Genomic DNA, 16,910 nt, shown 5'->3' on the forward strand with positions numbered 1-16,910 from the left:
ACTTCTGTAGTGTGAGGTCTTGGACAGATGTTGGGAAGAATGAGGACGAGCTCTGCAGCTGTAGAAAGTATGGAAGAGCACAGACTCCTAGTTATATCTGAGTGTGGGAATGGAAAGCGTCATGGGGCCAGGGCCTCTACCTTGTACGATTCTGTCCACATAGAATTCAATGTAAGTGGTGCTCCCAAGGTTTGTTTAACAGGAGGAGTTTGGGTATGCTTTTACTTTTTATCTTACATATAAATGTATGTTACCTAACCCATTATTTTGTAAAGAGCACGTATTAATTTTTAAAATTTATTTTAGAGGAGCAGGGGAGGGGCAGAGGAAGGGGGAAGAGAACCTTAAGCAGACTCCAAGCTGCACAGGGATCCTGATGTGGGGCTCGATCCCATGACCCTGAGATCACGAGCTGAGCCAAAACCAAGAGTCAGATGCTTGAGCAACTGTGCCACCGAGACGCCCCTAGAGCATGTATTAATTTTAAAAATTAATTTAAAAAATAAATTTAGAAAACAAAAAAAAAATTAAAAATGTGACGTGGCTTTCTGTCATATCACAGCCACAGGAAGCAGACTCAGAAATAACTGTTGGTGTTAAGTGGCTCAAAGCCAACAATCTGAGCACCTGTCAGTCATAAAGGAATTGAAAGTACTTGTTAATTATATATGTCACAATTGATTAAAGCGAAGCAACTGTTAACCACTCACAGAATGACGCTGTAGTCTTTATGAGATTTGGAGAGGCTCATTTCTGTGTTTGGGCACTCTCTCTGTAATCTGATCCAGTTTTTGACTCAGAATCATACGGGCAGTGCTTGACTTTTTCCATTCAGCACAGAAAGTGAAGTGATCTGCTCTGATAAAATATTAACTAAATTTGTATGACTTTTTGACTGCTGTAAGTGCAGAACATTTATCAGATAAGCACCATTTTCCTGAGCCTTCTGTGACTAAATATTTTATCTTACTGCCACCATTGTGTAAAATCTTTGACTAGAAAATGAATACTGGATATTAGTTAAACCCATTCATAGGCTGCAACAGAATGTCAGCTTAGTGTTCATACATCAAAGTTTGTTCAACAGCCTTTGCATAATCCAGAAGAATTTAATAACCGTTGAGGTTAATTTTGTCAGTGAAATAAAGGGAAAGGAAAATGTTTGAAATTTAAATTATGCAGATAGCTAAATTCTTAATCCTAAAATTTAAATCCCTTAATCCTGTCTGTGGTATCATACTGAGGCATTTTAATAAGTATGAAACTGAGCAGGTCTTCACTCAGATTATTTACAAACAAATTTTCCTACATTTGTTGTGAGCAAAGTACCATAAGCAGTTTTTATTGCATGTAATATTTAATTTCCAGAATCGTCTGTCCATACTTCTGTCGACACCATAAGATCTTAGGAACTGTAAAACAAACTGTAACTAAATTATAAAAGTTACACATGTCTTTTGCTTCTTCTTTTTTTGGCTGAATTTTAATATTTTTCTTTCTTCTTTTTTATCAAAAGTTTTGCTAAAGAAAATTGGGAAAGTGGAGACATATATGTTACTTTGACTATCCTTTATCTGTAGTGATGGAATATACTGATCTTTAGTCTGTAAACAACAACTTGGAAACATTTGTGATTTAAAAAAAATGTAGATAGGAGAGATGCCAGAATGTTTAAAAATTATAGTTAAATGAAGAAGTGTGAAATTGAGGATTCAATCACAGATGTGATAGTGTGATCTTGAAAGAACATTGAGATGAGTGTGTTGTTGAGTTTCTTACAACCAGAGCACACACTTTGGAAATTGTTGTTAGATTTAACAGTTACTCAGATGACTCCTAGAGGCTGAGACACATTGGTTGATTGACATAGTTTTGAGAATAACCACTCAGGTAGACATTCCTGATTTACAGACTAGCAGTTACCATCAGCAGGACCAGAAGGTGCATGGGAAGGTGCTGGGGCCCATCTCAGTCCTCGGTGGATCCAGCAGGGCCCTTCTTGCTTCCCAGAAAAGCCTGAGTCCCTGTGGGTCAAGTGCGCACGTGTGTGGGTGCATGAGAGTGAATACACCCACCGTCACTTACGCCCTATGTTGCCTGAAACTGACAGTGTTCTTCCTGTTTTGTGGTTTCATTTTTATTTTAAATGCTTTTAGTAAATGTTAATATCAAGTTGAGATGACTGAAGAGCTGGTGGAGGCTTGCTACATAGAAAGGGAAGACAGGAGGAGATAGGCTGGCAAAGCCAGCACCTTGAAAGCCTGGACCGGAGAAATCTTAAGGAAATGGTAGAAAACTAGAGACAAGGAGTGTCCTAGCTAACAGTTAAACATAGACATTCCATCTAAGGAGATGCCCTTGACTTACCTCAGAGATTCTGGGTGGAGGGTTGCTAGCGAATGGTCTTAAGTTTTGGTTTTGTTTCTCCCCATCTGAAGAGATGGCATCCTAATTTATCTCTCAGAAATGTAGAACTTCCCTGCAGCCTGATTTCTGTGCATCATCAGTAGTAAACTACACATCTGAAGTGGTTCCACTGCAAGGAGCACTGGGGGTCTCGGGAGCGAAGTTCCCCCTGGCCATGCGCCCCCAGGAGTTGATGACATCTTAGACGTACCTGTACATGTTCAAGAGCCCTCTGAAAAGCCGGAGAATTTTGGAAGAGGAGTCCAGGGCCATTTTGCTGTTTAAATTTTTGTGCTAGCCTATCTCTGGCTACTTTAGTACATGGGATCAGGGGCTCCATCTTGGGAAGCTTCCCCTAAAACTTCAAGTGGAGGCACCTTGTATTCTGGGCATCTCCATTATCACCATCTCCACCATCTCCGTCCTCTCCATCTCTGTCCTCTCCATCTTCTCCACTGTCTCCATTGTCTTCATTTCCATCTTCTGTGTCATCGTCATGAGTGATCATAATACCCATCGAATAAGCATGACGTTCTGACCTTCCTCACTATAAACCAGTCTCACTGACCTTTGCATAGGCTAGTATCCAGCACTTAGTAGGTGCTTAGTATATTTTTATTGAATGAGTAGATTTTGCTTACTCTTGGAAGTTGTTCTTACCCTTCTTTCATGCTTGTGAATTTTTGAGACCACCAGTGTTGACTAACTGCTAGTAGGCATCCCAGTAATGCTAATTCAGTAGACTCGTTTTCTGTGGCTGATGCCTTAAATTAAATTCCTGTTTATGAAGGATATGTCCATTAGATTAAAGCTTTGTTTTCTTCTCTTTTCTCTTTTTTAGATTGACTTTCTAATTTTGTTCTTATTTATTTATTTATTTATGCATGCATGCATGCAGGGGTCTTGCCCCTCAGAACAAGCCTGCCTATTTATTTATTTATTTATTTATTTATTTATTTATTTATTTATTTTTGCAGGGGTCTTGCCCCTCAGAACAAGCCAGAATTGCAGAAAGTGATGGAAAAGAGAAAACGAGATCAAGTAATAAAGCAGAAAGAAGAAGAAGCACAAAAGAAGAAATCTGACTTGGAAATAGAACTATTAAAACGGCAGCAGAAGCTGGAGCAGGTAAGAGTGATGGGGATGAAAATTGTCTTTACCTTTATTGAGATATGCTGACAGTCAGTATTGTGTAAGTTTAAGGCGCACAGCATGTTGACTTGGTACATTTTTACTGTGGTCTGTTTGGCCCCAAGGCTTAGCGAGCACCTCTGTCACATCGCAGAGTTACATTTCTTCTGGTTCTGGAAACAGTGGAGATCTAGTCACTTAGCAAGTTGAATGTTCGTGGTATAGTTGTGTTGACTGTAATCGCTGTACTGTGTATTAGGTCTCCGGGACTTCTGTATCTTCTGGCTGCAAGTACATACCCTTAAACAGCATCTCTCCCATTTCCCCAGCCCCTGGGAGCCACCATTTTACTCTCTGCTTTTACAATTTGGGTTTTTTTTTAAGATTCCACATATCAGAGATATCATGCAAGTATTTGTCCTTCTCTGTTTGACTCACGTCAAAAGTTATCTTTTCTGTCCTGAGAAATAAGGATGTTGGAACAAGCAGAATTTGCCAGACCTATCAGATGTAAATTTTTATTGCACAAAAGGAAAATATGAAACAGAATGCCAGCAAATGGGCTAAAATACATTCAAAGTAAAGACAAGGATCCTACTGAGGACTTAGAAGAGATTCAGGAGGCAAAGCCCAAACGGGAATATCCCTGAACTCACAGCAGAGTGTTGGGAACACAAGCAATTGAGTGAAATTCAACTTCACTGAAGCGGCGTGCAGAGCCCACTGCGCATTGGTCTCAGGATCTTGGTTCCTTAGCCTTGATTTCGGGTTCTCATCATCTCTGGTGTTGCTGGTAGTACCAACCAGGGGGCTGTTGCTCCTGCGCAGGATGACCCCAGGGCCCGTATACGTCCGTACATATACACACGTGAGATGGAGACCCGGAGAGAATTTCTTCCCCCGGGAAATAGAAGGTGGTAGGGACTTTGAAAAGTGAAGCGATGTTTTGGAAAGCCTCTCAGTATGTAAATAATTTTCCTGTTTCTGAATTTCATTTAGCTTGAACTTGAGAAGCAGAAATTGCAAGAAGAACAAGAAAATGCCCCAGAGTTTGTGAAGGTTAAAGGCAATCTCAGGAGAACAGGCCAAGAAGTGGCCCAAGCGCAGGAGTCGTAGGCCCCGGAGACAGAGACCGCGCGCCCAGCCCACCACACGGGGAAGCTGTGAGCAGGCGCCTCGTCAACGCTTAATCTCAGGGCCAGAGCCCCTGGAGAGAACCCAGCCAGCAGAGAATTGTTACTTTAAAAAGGATTTGGTTTTGGTTTTCCTACAATCTGGGTGGATAAATGATCTGTGACAGTTGCAATTCCTACTCGCCAAACGAAGGACGTTGACCAGCACTTAAGTTGGGATAAGTGAACCTGTGTTCAAAGACTTAAAAAAACAAAAAACAAATAAACCCACAACAGCAAAAAAGAAAGAGGACACTGGAATAAATTCTAGAGAGTTGCACTACTTGGTTTTTCTTCCAGTCCAAGTTTAATGGGGCACAGAGCCTTTTTTCTTCTAAAACCTAAAGAAAATCTGTTTTGTTTCTTCTTTTAGTTATCTGTCAGATAATTTAGATCACATAGGATGGTGTTTGACCTTCTACATCCAATATTCGTAAAGTCCCTTTTGAGAATCCAGAATTTTCTTGTTTCAGTATACTTTCACCTGTGTTATATTGACACCCGAGGGTGTTAATGTTGAGCACAGCTGTTACCTTTGTTGACATTAAGATTCAGAAATAGGGTGAGAAGGTTTAAAAATATGGAAAAAAATATATAATAATACGGAAACAAATACATATAAAAGATACAGAAAAACACATGAATGTTCATCTTGATATTATTTTAATTCCTTTTGGTTCTCCGATATTAGAATGTTCCATGGTGACATTCCAGTTCACATCATATAAATCCATCTGTTGCTTTGGTAACTGTTAGAATTTTGTTTTGTTTTGTTTTGTTTTTGGATTTCTTACTGAGCTAGTCCTTTTATATAAAACAGTCTCCCAGCCCTTCAGAGAAGAAAAACTAGTCCATATTATCCAACTTCAGTGTCAAAAGTAGAGGGTCCAAATCTTTGAGAGCGGTGTGGGGAACACTCCCATTGGGAGCTGGGCAAGGAGGAGTTCTTTGGGTATTGTAATGTGAAACAAATGTAGGTTGGTCTCCAGGAGGCCTAGCTGGAAGGCTGGTAGCATTTGTACATTTTGAGTATCATTAGAATCCAAGTTTTGAAAATTTTGGATAAAGGATCATATATTGCTTTTTTTTTTTTTTTTCTTGTGAAGAAAGATTGTTCCACCGCTCTGTTCGCGGTGATGACTACTGTCCTGCCTCTCAGGAAACTGAGGTGAGGGGAGAGGCTGCCCAGCTTCCGCACACTAGCCAGCCTGCTCTCCGAAGTGAAGTCCCAGTTGAGCAGCAAAATCTTGATGCAGAATGCATTTTATTACTGCTGGTACGGGCAGGAGTATATTCTACTTGGGGTGATCTGGAGGAATTTATGTGGATTCGGTAGGTTCTCCATTGAGACGATTCAGCCAGTCATTTCTACAGCGAAGAGTCTTCTTAAACTTCCTTTAAAAAGGCTCATAGGAAACTGGATCCCGAACTTTTAATCCTAATAAGCATAGTAGAAATTAGCTTTCTATGGGAATGCTTTAGTTTTCATAGTTGACAAGCTCATATTCAATCGTCATGTGAACAAGATAAAGATAAACACGATGGCAATATACGGCTAGTCAGAGGACATGTTGTTACACCTGAAATGAGTGATTTCTCATCAGTAAGTATTAATAAACTATGAGATGCGGAAGATAAAATGTTGCTCTATAATAGTTTGCTTTTGAAGGATGGAGTGGTAACTTTTTTTCCATCCTTCTAGCTTTGAGAGAAGAAATGATCGCCTTGAAAGTACCTTTCTGATCACATGTTGATGGGAGTGCTTTCTTTGCGTATATGGACTAATGATGAGATTTGCAAAATGAAGATTCATGACTGGCTCATAGCTTTTCATCTAATTGGATGTTGGATCTTAAGTCCTATGCCCTTGAAGCAATTCCAACACTTGATAAAATTCTCAAGGGCCCTGACAGGCCCCTTCAGCAGGACCAGTTCTGTTCCTAGAACTTACCTAGAATTCATTCTTCACTGGGAAGAAAAATTACAAAAGCATTTCCCTCCCAATCTCACTCACCAGTCTGCACAATGACGTGTAGTGAGTAGTACAAAGTCTAGCCAAAAGACTTGTAAATAGTGTGAAGTGATGTTTTATGACCAAACGGTGGGATGTACAGGTGAGAAGCTCTCTCAAGTCGTCAGATCAGCTCGGCTCACAAGCCTGAGTTTCAAAGGGTGCCCATCTCCCCTCCATACATTAATACTATACGGTCCAAACTCCAAGGACTCAGGACTCAAGAACGTCCGAGCAGTTTTGTGCTTTGAGCCACTTTTTGACAAAAATGGCTCCATTTTTCCACTCTGTGGTTTTCTTAAACTAGTTCAGTGTTTTATAGTCTCCTGGTAGTAAAGTAGTATTGCTTTCTAAGCCACAACAAACAGTTGACTTTATTCTTCTACTCTGAAAAATCTTGACTTGTTTGAGTGTATATAATATATATAAAGGGAGCCTTAATGGATTTGTTTTCATAATTTAATATTTTTTGTATTTGCTCTTGTACAATTGTTTTTAATGGAAAGTATTACAGAATTGAGGGTGGAATTCTTAGAACCAAAGTTATTCTTAATAAAAATCACCACACGCTTGGACCATGAAGCTGTGTTTGTCTGATATGTTGGAGATGGATGTCTGGCCCTGAAGGTGGGGGCACTGGGTTCAGTTCAAGGAGTAGAAGGTGGTTTCTGGGTCTCCCTTTGGTGACTGTCCTCTTCCACAGCCCCCCCGCCCCGCCCCAAATCAGTTATGTCCTCTGCCTTGTGTCAGTCAGGCTGACAGTTCACTGTGTCAGACAAATTCATGCTAAGAGATCACGCTACTTTTTGTATAAAATACGTGGTATGTTAGCAGCTGCGGTCAGTCCTTCAGATCAAAGTATTCTGGATTTTAGGTAGCTTGGTAGGACAGTGGGAGGTATATTTTGGTAACGGCCATTTTTTTAATGCTGTGAGCTAGTACATATGACATATCTGAAGTACAGCCGTGAAATTATTCTGCTTATTCAGCTAAGTTTACGTCATCCTCAGAAAGTTACTTTGGGAAACGACACATGATGACATTGTGCTATTAGTTAAAATAGTTCGGAGATTCTGGTCTCTCTGTGCCTTTCTTTTCCAGCCCCCAGTTACTACTCAGCCTGATGACCCAGCGGCTAGTGTCTCTGGACTCTATTTTGAAAATCAGATCTACTCAAGGCAGTGCAGATTTCCTACCTCTAAGGGCATACTGTGAGTTCTAGAGGCAGTGGAGAAGGTGGGCTCCAAAATGACTGGTGCTGTAGCTTCCTTCTCCGAATGCGGGCAGGCAGTTTCCCAAGGGGGCAGTTCCGAGGCTGTTACTCTGTTTCCGGGAGCCACTCTATGCTTGTTTGTTTCTGAGAGTAATAGTAATAGATCTGAAAAAAGGACAATTAAAGCATTTGACATTTGAAATGCCAAGTGCACCTTAAAGTATTAGAATAAAACCGTCAGGTTTACATTTACTAGTATAATGAGAGATGGAGTGTTTTCTTTCTAGGGTCTTAGGGTAAATAAAATCTTTATGAGGTAGCCTCACAATTACAATGTCTTCCTTTTTGTTTCCTCTTGAGAAGATGCAGTCTGATTATCAACTGGGGAAGTTCTCAGCGTCTTCCCACTTGTTCCTAGATAGTCCTAGCAAGATGGTGATTGCCACCCAGAGTCCAGTAAAAAGGACACTTGGTTATTTGTTGAGAGTATGCTGATTGCAGCTTGGGTGTTGTTACTCCCGGTCCCCTCCAGGCTGAGGAATATATTTGTGTGTGTCAGTGTAAATATATATTTACACATCTGCATTGATACTTCTTTTTAGATCTCTAGTTATTGAAAGTCATGAGTCCATATTAATACTCTCAAATCTAACCTAGTAGTACCTTCTAGTTTTCCTGTTTCCATATTTGTAGCTCCTTCCTCTAGCATTGAACGCCTCCTCCATGTACTTACTCATTTCCACAACCCCCCCCCCCCATACATAAGCCACCGCCTGCCATCGCTCAGCACCATCCCCAATCTGGCCCTGCATAGTGGCTTTGTGGCTGAATTATCAAGGAAGGAAAGAAGCAAACACATTTTTCTTGGACATTTAAGCATTTATTATGAATTTCAACTAATTAGATTGTCTCAAATCTCTTAGATTCAAATCTCTCAACTCTCTCACATCTGCAGCTTTGGTATGCCTGACTATTTTGTACCTTTCAAAAGTCCTCCAACAGTTCGTGAACCGTGCTGGCTGTGTCAGTTCAGGTTCTCTAGAGAAACGGAGCCACGAAGAAACAAGGTTTCGTGAAAGATACGATTGATTGATAGGTAGATAGACTTAGGAGGAATTGGCTCATGCAGTTACGGAGGCTGGGAAGTCCCACCATCTGCTGTCTGCATCCTGGAGACCAGGAGAGCCAGCCGGTGGTGTGATTAAGCTTGAGTGTGAAGGTGTAACTCCCAGTCTGAGAGCAGGAGACCCCTGTTCCAGCTCAGAAGTCAGGCAGAGAGAGGGAGCGAAACCTCCTTTCCTTCCCCTTTTGTTCGGTTCACGCAGGCCCTCCGCGGATTGGTTGAGGCCCCCCACGCTGGGGGGGGGGGCAGCCTCCCGAGCCCACTGACCCAAATGCCAGTGTCCTCTAGAGCCACTCGCATGGACACACCCAGAAATAATGTTTAATCTGGGTACCCTGTGGCCCAGTCAGGTCAACACATAAAATTAGCCATCATACTCGAATAGAATGGTTAACACAGCATTAAAAATAACTTACATAAATCAATTTTACAAGTCAACTTTTGAGCTTTATGTCCCTGTTTTTTACTTTAAAAATACTTTCCTACTATTATGGCTGTATTTATTTTCATATCATCCTAGGGGTTCAGTCATAGCTCAGTCTATTTCCTGGGCTTGTGGTAATCTTAACACCAAGCCTAAAAGAAAAGGAATTCCTCAGACTAACTGAGAGCGCCGTCTAGGACACGGAGCCTGGTCGCACAGTGCAAAGCCGATGGAACCATGAGCCACAGGCCTTGGATTAAGTCTGTTTATAATTAATTCTTACTTGCTTTGTCATGGGATTTTTAATATCTCACCATATATATTATTTTAATTTTTTGGAACTTGGCGTCTTTCCCAGAAATGAAGTATTCTTTAATTTTGCATGGCCAGCATTGCCTAACTCGTCCTGCCTTTACCATACATTGATCTTGTCTATTAGGATTATTGAAAATTAGATATGCCTTATCGATAACCTGTAGGATCAGTAGGATTATACCGAGGTTAATTAGTAGGATCATGTTGAGATTTTTGTGTATAAAGAATCATCAGGTCTGTGTGGTGAGTACTTGGAGACATCTGGCATACTGTTATGTCCATTTAAATTTGTTACTGTGTCTCACCTGTGATTCCTTTTTCTACTTGGTTATTGTATGTGACCTGTGACCACCGATGATGATCAGTCTTCCTCCTTCTTGTACTACTTTTTCGAGTTTCCTCTATTTCTTCTTTCCTGTATGGGTAGCTGGAAATAAGCACGTGCCCATGCTTCATGAAAATATGTATTCTCAGAACAAATACTCACATTTAAACATATCCATCCTTAGTTTGTATTAAAATTCACTTTTCTCTTTTGGGTATCATGAATCTGGCCTTTTGTAGATTCAGCCTCTTAGAATTTTTTTTTCCTTTTTTTGGATGCTCGGAACTTTATAACTTGGCTAGTGGGAGCCCCTCAAGGTTATTGCTGTGTTTTCTGAGTTTAATAAAATATTGCATCTAACAGTTAGGAAAGCATCCTTACTTTGTTACAACAGTAGGATGTTTCAGACCATCCTAATTTTTTTTCCTGACATGAGACATATATGTGCCTTTCAAGGAGTCCTGTTTCCTCTTGATGCAGAATGGAAATGCTGCATTCTGGCATGACGGGTGCACAGGAGAGTTGTTAGTGGATAAAAGTGCTCTTGCACTTTTAGTAGTGATAGATCTAGAGAACATGAAGTCACCCTGGGTTTTCCATTTTAACCCTTTAGGTGGTTCTAGACTATTTTTCTTATAGTATGAGTCTCCTTGAACCAGGAGATACTTACACTTAGATTTACAGAGATACTTCCCTTTAAGAATTATGAAAGGGTGGGGGAATGCCTGGGTGGCTCAGTCGGTTAAGTGTCTGCCTTTGGCTCAGGTCATGATCCTGGGGTCCTGGAATTGAGCCCCACGTCGGGTTCCCCAATCAGCCGGGGACCTGCTTCTCCCTCTGCCCCTCTCCCTAACCACCTGCCCACGCCCTCTCTCTGTCTCAAACAAATAAATAAAATCTTTAAAAAAAAAGTCTTAAAAAAGAAAGAATTATGAAACGGGACTTGCCTGCCTAGATATCAAAGCACACTTTTAAGCAACAGAATTTAACTGGGTGGATACTGGCCCAGCGTAGACAAATAGAAAACTGGAACAGAAAAGAACACCCCAAAGGATACTCATTTACATATTGAAATTTACTTTATGATTGAGGCAGAATTTTATTTCAAATCAGTTAGGAAAAGATAAACAACTCAGTGAAAAGTTTTGGGGTCATTGGAACCAAACAAATATGTATTCTTCTATCTAACACCATTTGTAAGACTGATTGCCAAATTAAAGTGTTCACATAAAAAGAAAACTATAATTCTGGGAATAGGAAAGGCTTTCCTAACCAAGACATCTAACCCAAAATCTGTAATCAAGAAAACTGGCAGATACAGCTAGTGAAAATGAAACATTTTTGTACAAAAAAAAAATATTTTTAAGGGTAAAAAGGCAAGTAACTAAGATATACTACGTGTACAGCAGCAAATGAATGATACCTACATTACATACAGGTCTATTACATGTCTACATACAGAATGTCTGCAAATGTCAATCCAATAAAAAATGAGCAAATATGTAGCAGGCAGTTCACAGAAGAAGAAATACGAATGGCCCATCAACATATAGAGGAGATGCTCAGTGTCGCTGGTATCAGCAAAAGAAATTAAAATGAGACAATTTTACACAAATATTCACAAAGCAAAACTTAAATAGATTGATAATAGCTATTATTGGTGAGGATATGGAGAAATAGGTACGATTAAGTAGACACCTTTGGGGGGAGCACAAATTGGTAAAGCCAGCTTTAAGACACACAAACCTTCACACCCTCTACAATGAAGATATTTAAAAAGACAGGTGTTGACTAGGATACTGGTGAGACTGTAACATGGTGCAGCCACTTTGGAAAAGTCTGGGAGTTTCCTAGAATGTCAAACATAGATCTATCATGACTCAGCAATTCTGCTTCTAAGAATATACCCCAAAAAACAGAACAAAGTCTTGCACATGAATGTTCACAGCAGCATTATTGATAGTGCCTAAAAAGTAGAAATGACCCAAATGTCTATCAGCCAGTTGGTGGATAAGCAGCGGGTTAGTGTATCCCTACAATGGAATATTATTGAACAATAAAAAGGAACAAAGTACTGATACATGGATGAACCTCAAAAAACATCATGGCAAACACCAAGGACCACAGGGTGTATGGTTACATTTATATACAATGTCCAGAATGGATCAAGGAAGTACCATAGTGGTTGCCTAGGGCAGGGGGTGGGTATGATGGGAATGGGGAGCGACTACAAACGGGCATAAGGTGTCTTTTTGGGGGTGATGGAAATGATTTAAAATAAAATCGTGGTGCTGGTGTCACAATTCTTTATACTAATAATCATATTAATATAAATATACTAATACCCACCTAAAACTTTTATGGTATGTGAGTAATACATCAGTAAAGCTTTTTAACACACACACGTCCCCTGTGACACACCATTACGTGTCCAGGAATTTGGCCTTCAGGAATATCCATGTGCATAAAGGTCATAGGTCAAAGATATAGCTGCAGCATTTCTCAGGAGAACAACCCGATTATATAATAGTAGCTTACTAGATTAAGTAGAATACATCCCTATTAGCTCATATGGACTTTGAAGCTATTCTGTTATATAAGAAAAGCAAGCTGTAGAACAATACATAGTATAATCTCATTGACATGAAAATATTTAAAAATATATACATATATAGCCATATGTCTATATCTTCCAAATAGGACTGGAAGTTTATTGATCATGTCAACAGTGGGGTAAGGGAATTGGAGTCAGAAATAAAAGGGGGCTGCCCTCTTTTATCTGTGTAATTTTGTATTTAAAATTTTTTGTACAATGTGTTCATCAATCAGTAGTATTTAAAAGGGCATAAGAAGCAGGGGGTGCCTGGGTGGCGCCGTGAGTTACGTGTCCGACTCTTGGTTTCGGCTCATGTCTCGCGAGATCTCAGGGTCATGAGATCGAGCCCCGTGTTGCGTTCCGTGCTCCATGCAGAGTCTGCTTGAGATTCTCTCTCTCCCCCTGCCCCTCCTGCTCCTGCTCTCTCTCTCTCTAAAACAAATAAATAAATCTTAAGATAATAAACAAAAGGGCATAAGAAGCAAAGAAAAAAGTTGGAAAATATATCTGCTTCATACAAAATTATCTCTTAGAATTTAAGCACTATTCATTTCATGATTATTTCTGTGTAGAGTGCAGGTATGGTGAGAAATCACAACAGAATGATTTCAGTGTTCCAAAATCGCAGAGTAAAAGTGAATCTGTTGTAAGAAACTGTTAAGAATCCAATTATTTTAAGCACACAGACCTATAATTGATGTAGAGTCAAAGAGAAAAAAAGTCCAGGGAAGGAATAAAGAGAAGCTTGGGCTGCAGAATGGCAGCGAGAAAGGTTCCTGCTCTTTGTCGGCCCCGTAATGCCGGAACGGAGACCTGAGCCAGGACTCCTTGGAAGGGGTCCAGCTATAGGCTTCACCATGAAAACAACTCCGCCCTTTAAATTTGTGCCTCGCCACCGGAATTTAAGGTGTTGTGGTTACAGGACTAACTACATTTTTCCTCCTATTATTTTTATTGGCCAAGGCCCAGGTGCCTGGCAGTGTGAGGAAATGCAGTTCAGTAATGAACTTTTGGCGCCCTGTGCACGCAGGACCTTGGGGGAACTCCCAGTTAACCAGTCAAGGTCTTCCTGGCACACATCCTCTCTTGGATGATGGCGAAACTTGTGTTCGCCTTCTTCCCTGATTCCAGATGGGGCCTTCATCATATTGCTAAGAATACTTTCATTTCTCCTTCTGCTCCTGGATGATGCTTAAGATTTAAGCTTGGAAAAGGAGCTAGCCAAAGACCAAGGAATGATGACTCGTGGCCTTTTATGAAGGCCTAGGAGAAGCTGGGATAGATGTGGGCTGAGAATGGGCCCCAGCACACAAGACATAAGTGGCAACGTTACCTGCTGGGACATCACCATTGAGGCTTGAGGTGCACTCCCCTGGGTCCCTCCTTGGTCATTTGCAGATGGTGATTCATTTGAGAGATTCCAGGAAACCCCTGCACCTGTGTCAGTCAAGTGCCAACAGGGAGGGAAGCAGCATGATGAAAACATCGGCTGCTAACCGAGAGACCAGAATCTTACATGAGGAACCGCGAGCTAGTTTCAGGCTTCAGAGGCAGACTGTTTGGAGTTAGCAGGCATCCCGGGGTCTTAACAAGGAGAACATTCACTGTGTAAACGCAAATGAGCGAAGGTGATTTTCTGGCTACTGTAAATTGGCTTTAATTTGATGACTTGGTGCCTTTGTTATCTGGAGAGGGCCGTTCCTGTGTGTACTCTTTCTTTCCATTCCCCTTTCCTTCCTTAATGACTTCCACGTTTCCCAAAGAGAAGCAGCCAGATCAATCAACTAAAATGACTTGCCGAATACGCTTACCAGCTACCTTGTGAGGAGCTGGTTCCAGCCCTGGAGGTGTTCATAATCTTGTTCGGAGATAAGGCATTGCAAAAGACGTAATAAATAATAACAAGCACTAAATAAAATGCCACATCAACACCTACAAGATACGAACCACAGGAGCAAATTAAGAAAAGAAAATAAACACACTAAATCAAATGGTTTCGGTGCTGTGTTCTATGGTCGCATAAATGTTCTCCGAGGGAGGCTGTGGAAATTAACAGCTCGGATAATGTTTGAAGCTAAATGTGAATCTTATTTATCCATGATCTTCCTCTCTGCTTCACAGACTCTTTCTTCCAAAACTAAGACCGGACAGTTTGAACGTCCTGTTTCCTGTGAGTACCAGCAATGGGAGAGAGATTGTGTGTTGGTGGGGGGAGAGGACGGGGGATGGCGATGAGCCCACAGCGCCCCCCCCCATGACGATAGTGTTGCCAGGTAACATCTGTCCTTGTTGATTTCCACAGACTGCCCCGAGGTGCTTGAGGTGGGGCTGTGGGTGCGTTGAGGTTTTCTCTCCTGTGGCAGGCTGTCCCCCCTGTTCCTGAAGTGGACGGGTACACGGGCGTGACTGGGGCTCTGGCCAAGGGGGCGTTTCCTGTCCGGGCTGTTGGTCCACATTTTATCACAGTGCTCAGTGCTGGGGATACAATGCTGAGCAAAATCATATTCGGTCTGCCTTTTTGGAGCTTGAATTCTAGCGAGGAGGCAATGATTTTTCAAAGAATCACACAAACGAATAGAAATGACAGCTGTGGTAAGTGCTCTGAGCCCCGCCAAAGAAGCAGCAGCCCAGAAAGTGCGAGTGAATCCACAGGATGGGTCATGCCAACAGAGGGAGCCGACTGGAAACCCACGACAGTCACGAAGGCCGAGGACGGGTCTGACTGGTACGAGGTGGAAGGCGATAGGTACCCCTGCTCTTCCACACTGTGTTCTTCAGACAAGGGGATTGAATCTATAATCAAGACTTGGGTAAACTGAAATGGAAGCTGTTTGTACCCTTATTGATAAGCTACAGGTCTTCAAAAATCAGTGTCCTCCCCCCTTTCTCAATACAACACATTGTCTTTCCCACTCTCTTTCCTGACTCGCCCTTCAATCTGTCCTTCCTTCTTACATAGCAAGATCAAAGAGATATCTTAACTGCTGATCATAAATTATTTAGCCAGGTGAGTTCTTTTTTGCAAACCTGGAACCTTGAGGCTCTAATGAATCGACATTTCTTTACCTGATTTTCTATAATGGCCTGTTTCTTACACGAAGATCCGGAGGCCTCTTGCCAATGTCCTGTGCTGGCTTTTTTTTCTGCAGTGCTGTTTAATTTTCCTCCTATCTTACTTTATACACGGTGGCTTTTGGCTGTGGTATGCGTGCTCACACCCCCACCCCCTATTCTGCGAGGGAGGGGCCTCCCGGGGAGCTGCAGGGAAGCTGGTGAGGGAGTGGCAGGGTTGAGGGGCAGCCAGCCCAGGCAGGGAGAGTGGCCGGAATCCAGAGAAGACTCATTCTTCCCTGAGCCCACTCTCTCCTCTCCCTACTGTGTGTTCACACTTTATTTTGTGTCGTCTAACATTTATTGAGCACCCACTGTGTGTGCTAGTCAGCATGAAGATGAAGTGTGACTGGAACAGGGTCCCCATTCTTGAGCTTATACTCTTGGGAAGACTCCGCCAGTAAACAAGCATCCCCAACACGCAAGGAGCCTCCCATGTGTTGACCTTGACAAAGGTAGATAAGGAAAGTGTAGGAGCTATGAAAGTACATATGTATTTTTCTATGTATGAAGCAAGTTCAAATTCAGGTGTCACAAGGAAGTACCATGGTCTTGTCTGTGTCCCCATATGAACACAATTACAGCCTCACACACACTTTTTAAAAAAGATTTTATTTATTTGAGAGTGTGAGAGAGAGAGAGAGAGAGAGAGCATGGGCGCGTGCCAAACCGGGGGAGGGGCAGAGAGAGAGGGAGAGGCAGGCTCCCTATGGAGCAGGGAGCCCGTCGTGGGGCCCTATCATGACCCCGAGATCATGACCTGAACCAAAGGCAGACGCTTAACCAACTGAGCCTCTCAGGTGCCCCAACGTTTACATAAGAGCAAAATGCTCTGAACCAAAGGCAGCAGCCAACTACCAGTTCCTTTACCCCTGCCTTCAGTAGAAGGGCTGTGTGTGTGTGCACCCGCGCCAAATGAAACCATTCCATGCCGGGGGTTGGCATTAGGAAGGTTGGTGACATTAGACTTCTACAACTCGGATTAGCTCCTTTTTGCTAGGATATTTTAATCTTTAATGCTGAGTGGTGGAGAAGCTTAAATAAAATACATTCAAGCCGTTGCCCCGTCTACACTGCCTGTCC

At 41.8% G+C, this 16,910-nt stretch overlaps 1 protein-coding gene across 5 annotated transcripts in view; it reads left to right on the forward strand.

Annotated features, from left to right (window-relative positions):
* FAM107B (family with sequence similarity 107 member B) overlaps positions 1–7,302 on the forward strand; it is a 234,706-nt gene extending 227,404 nt beyond the window's left edge. For all 5 annotated transcript variants that reach the window (XM_008692009.2, XM_040645386.1, XM_040645387.1 and 2 more), the window contains 2 exons: positions 3,384–3,534; positions 4,537–7,302. In XM_008692009.2, coding sequence (XP_008690231.1) covers positions 3,384–3,534; positions 4,537–4,653 — 268 coding nt within the window. In that variant the 3' untranslated portion in view covers positions 4,654–7,302. The remainder of the gene's footprint in view (positions 1–3,383; positions 3,535–4,536) is intronic.
* Positions 7,303–16,910: the final 9,608 nt, after the last annotated feature.

Source organism: Ursus maritimus, unplaced genomic scaffold, assembly GCF_017311325.1.
Source record: "Ursus maritimus isolate PB19 unplaced genomic scaffold, ASM1731132v1 scaffold_31, whole genome shotgun sequence".
NCBI lineage: Eukaryota > Metazoa > Chordata > Mammalia > Carnivora > Ursidae > Ursus > Ursus maritimus.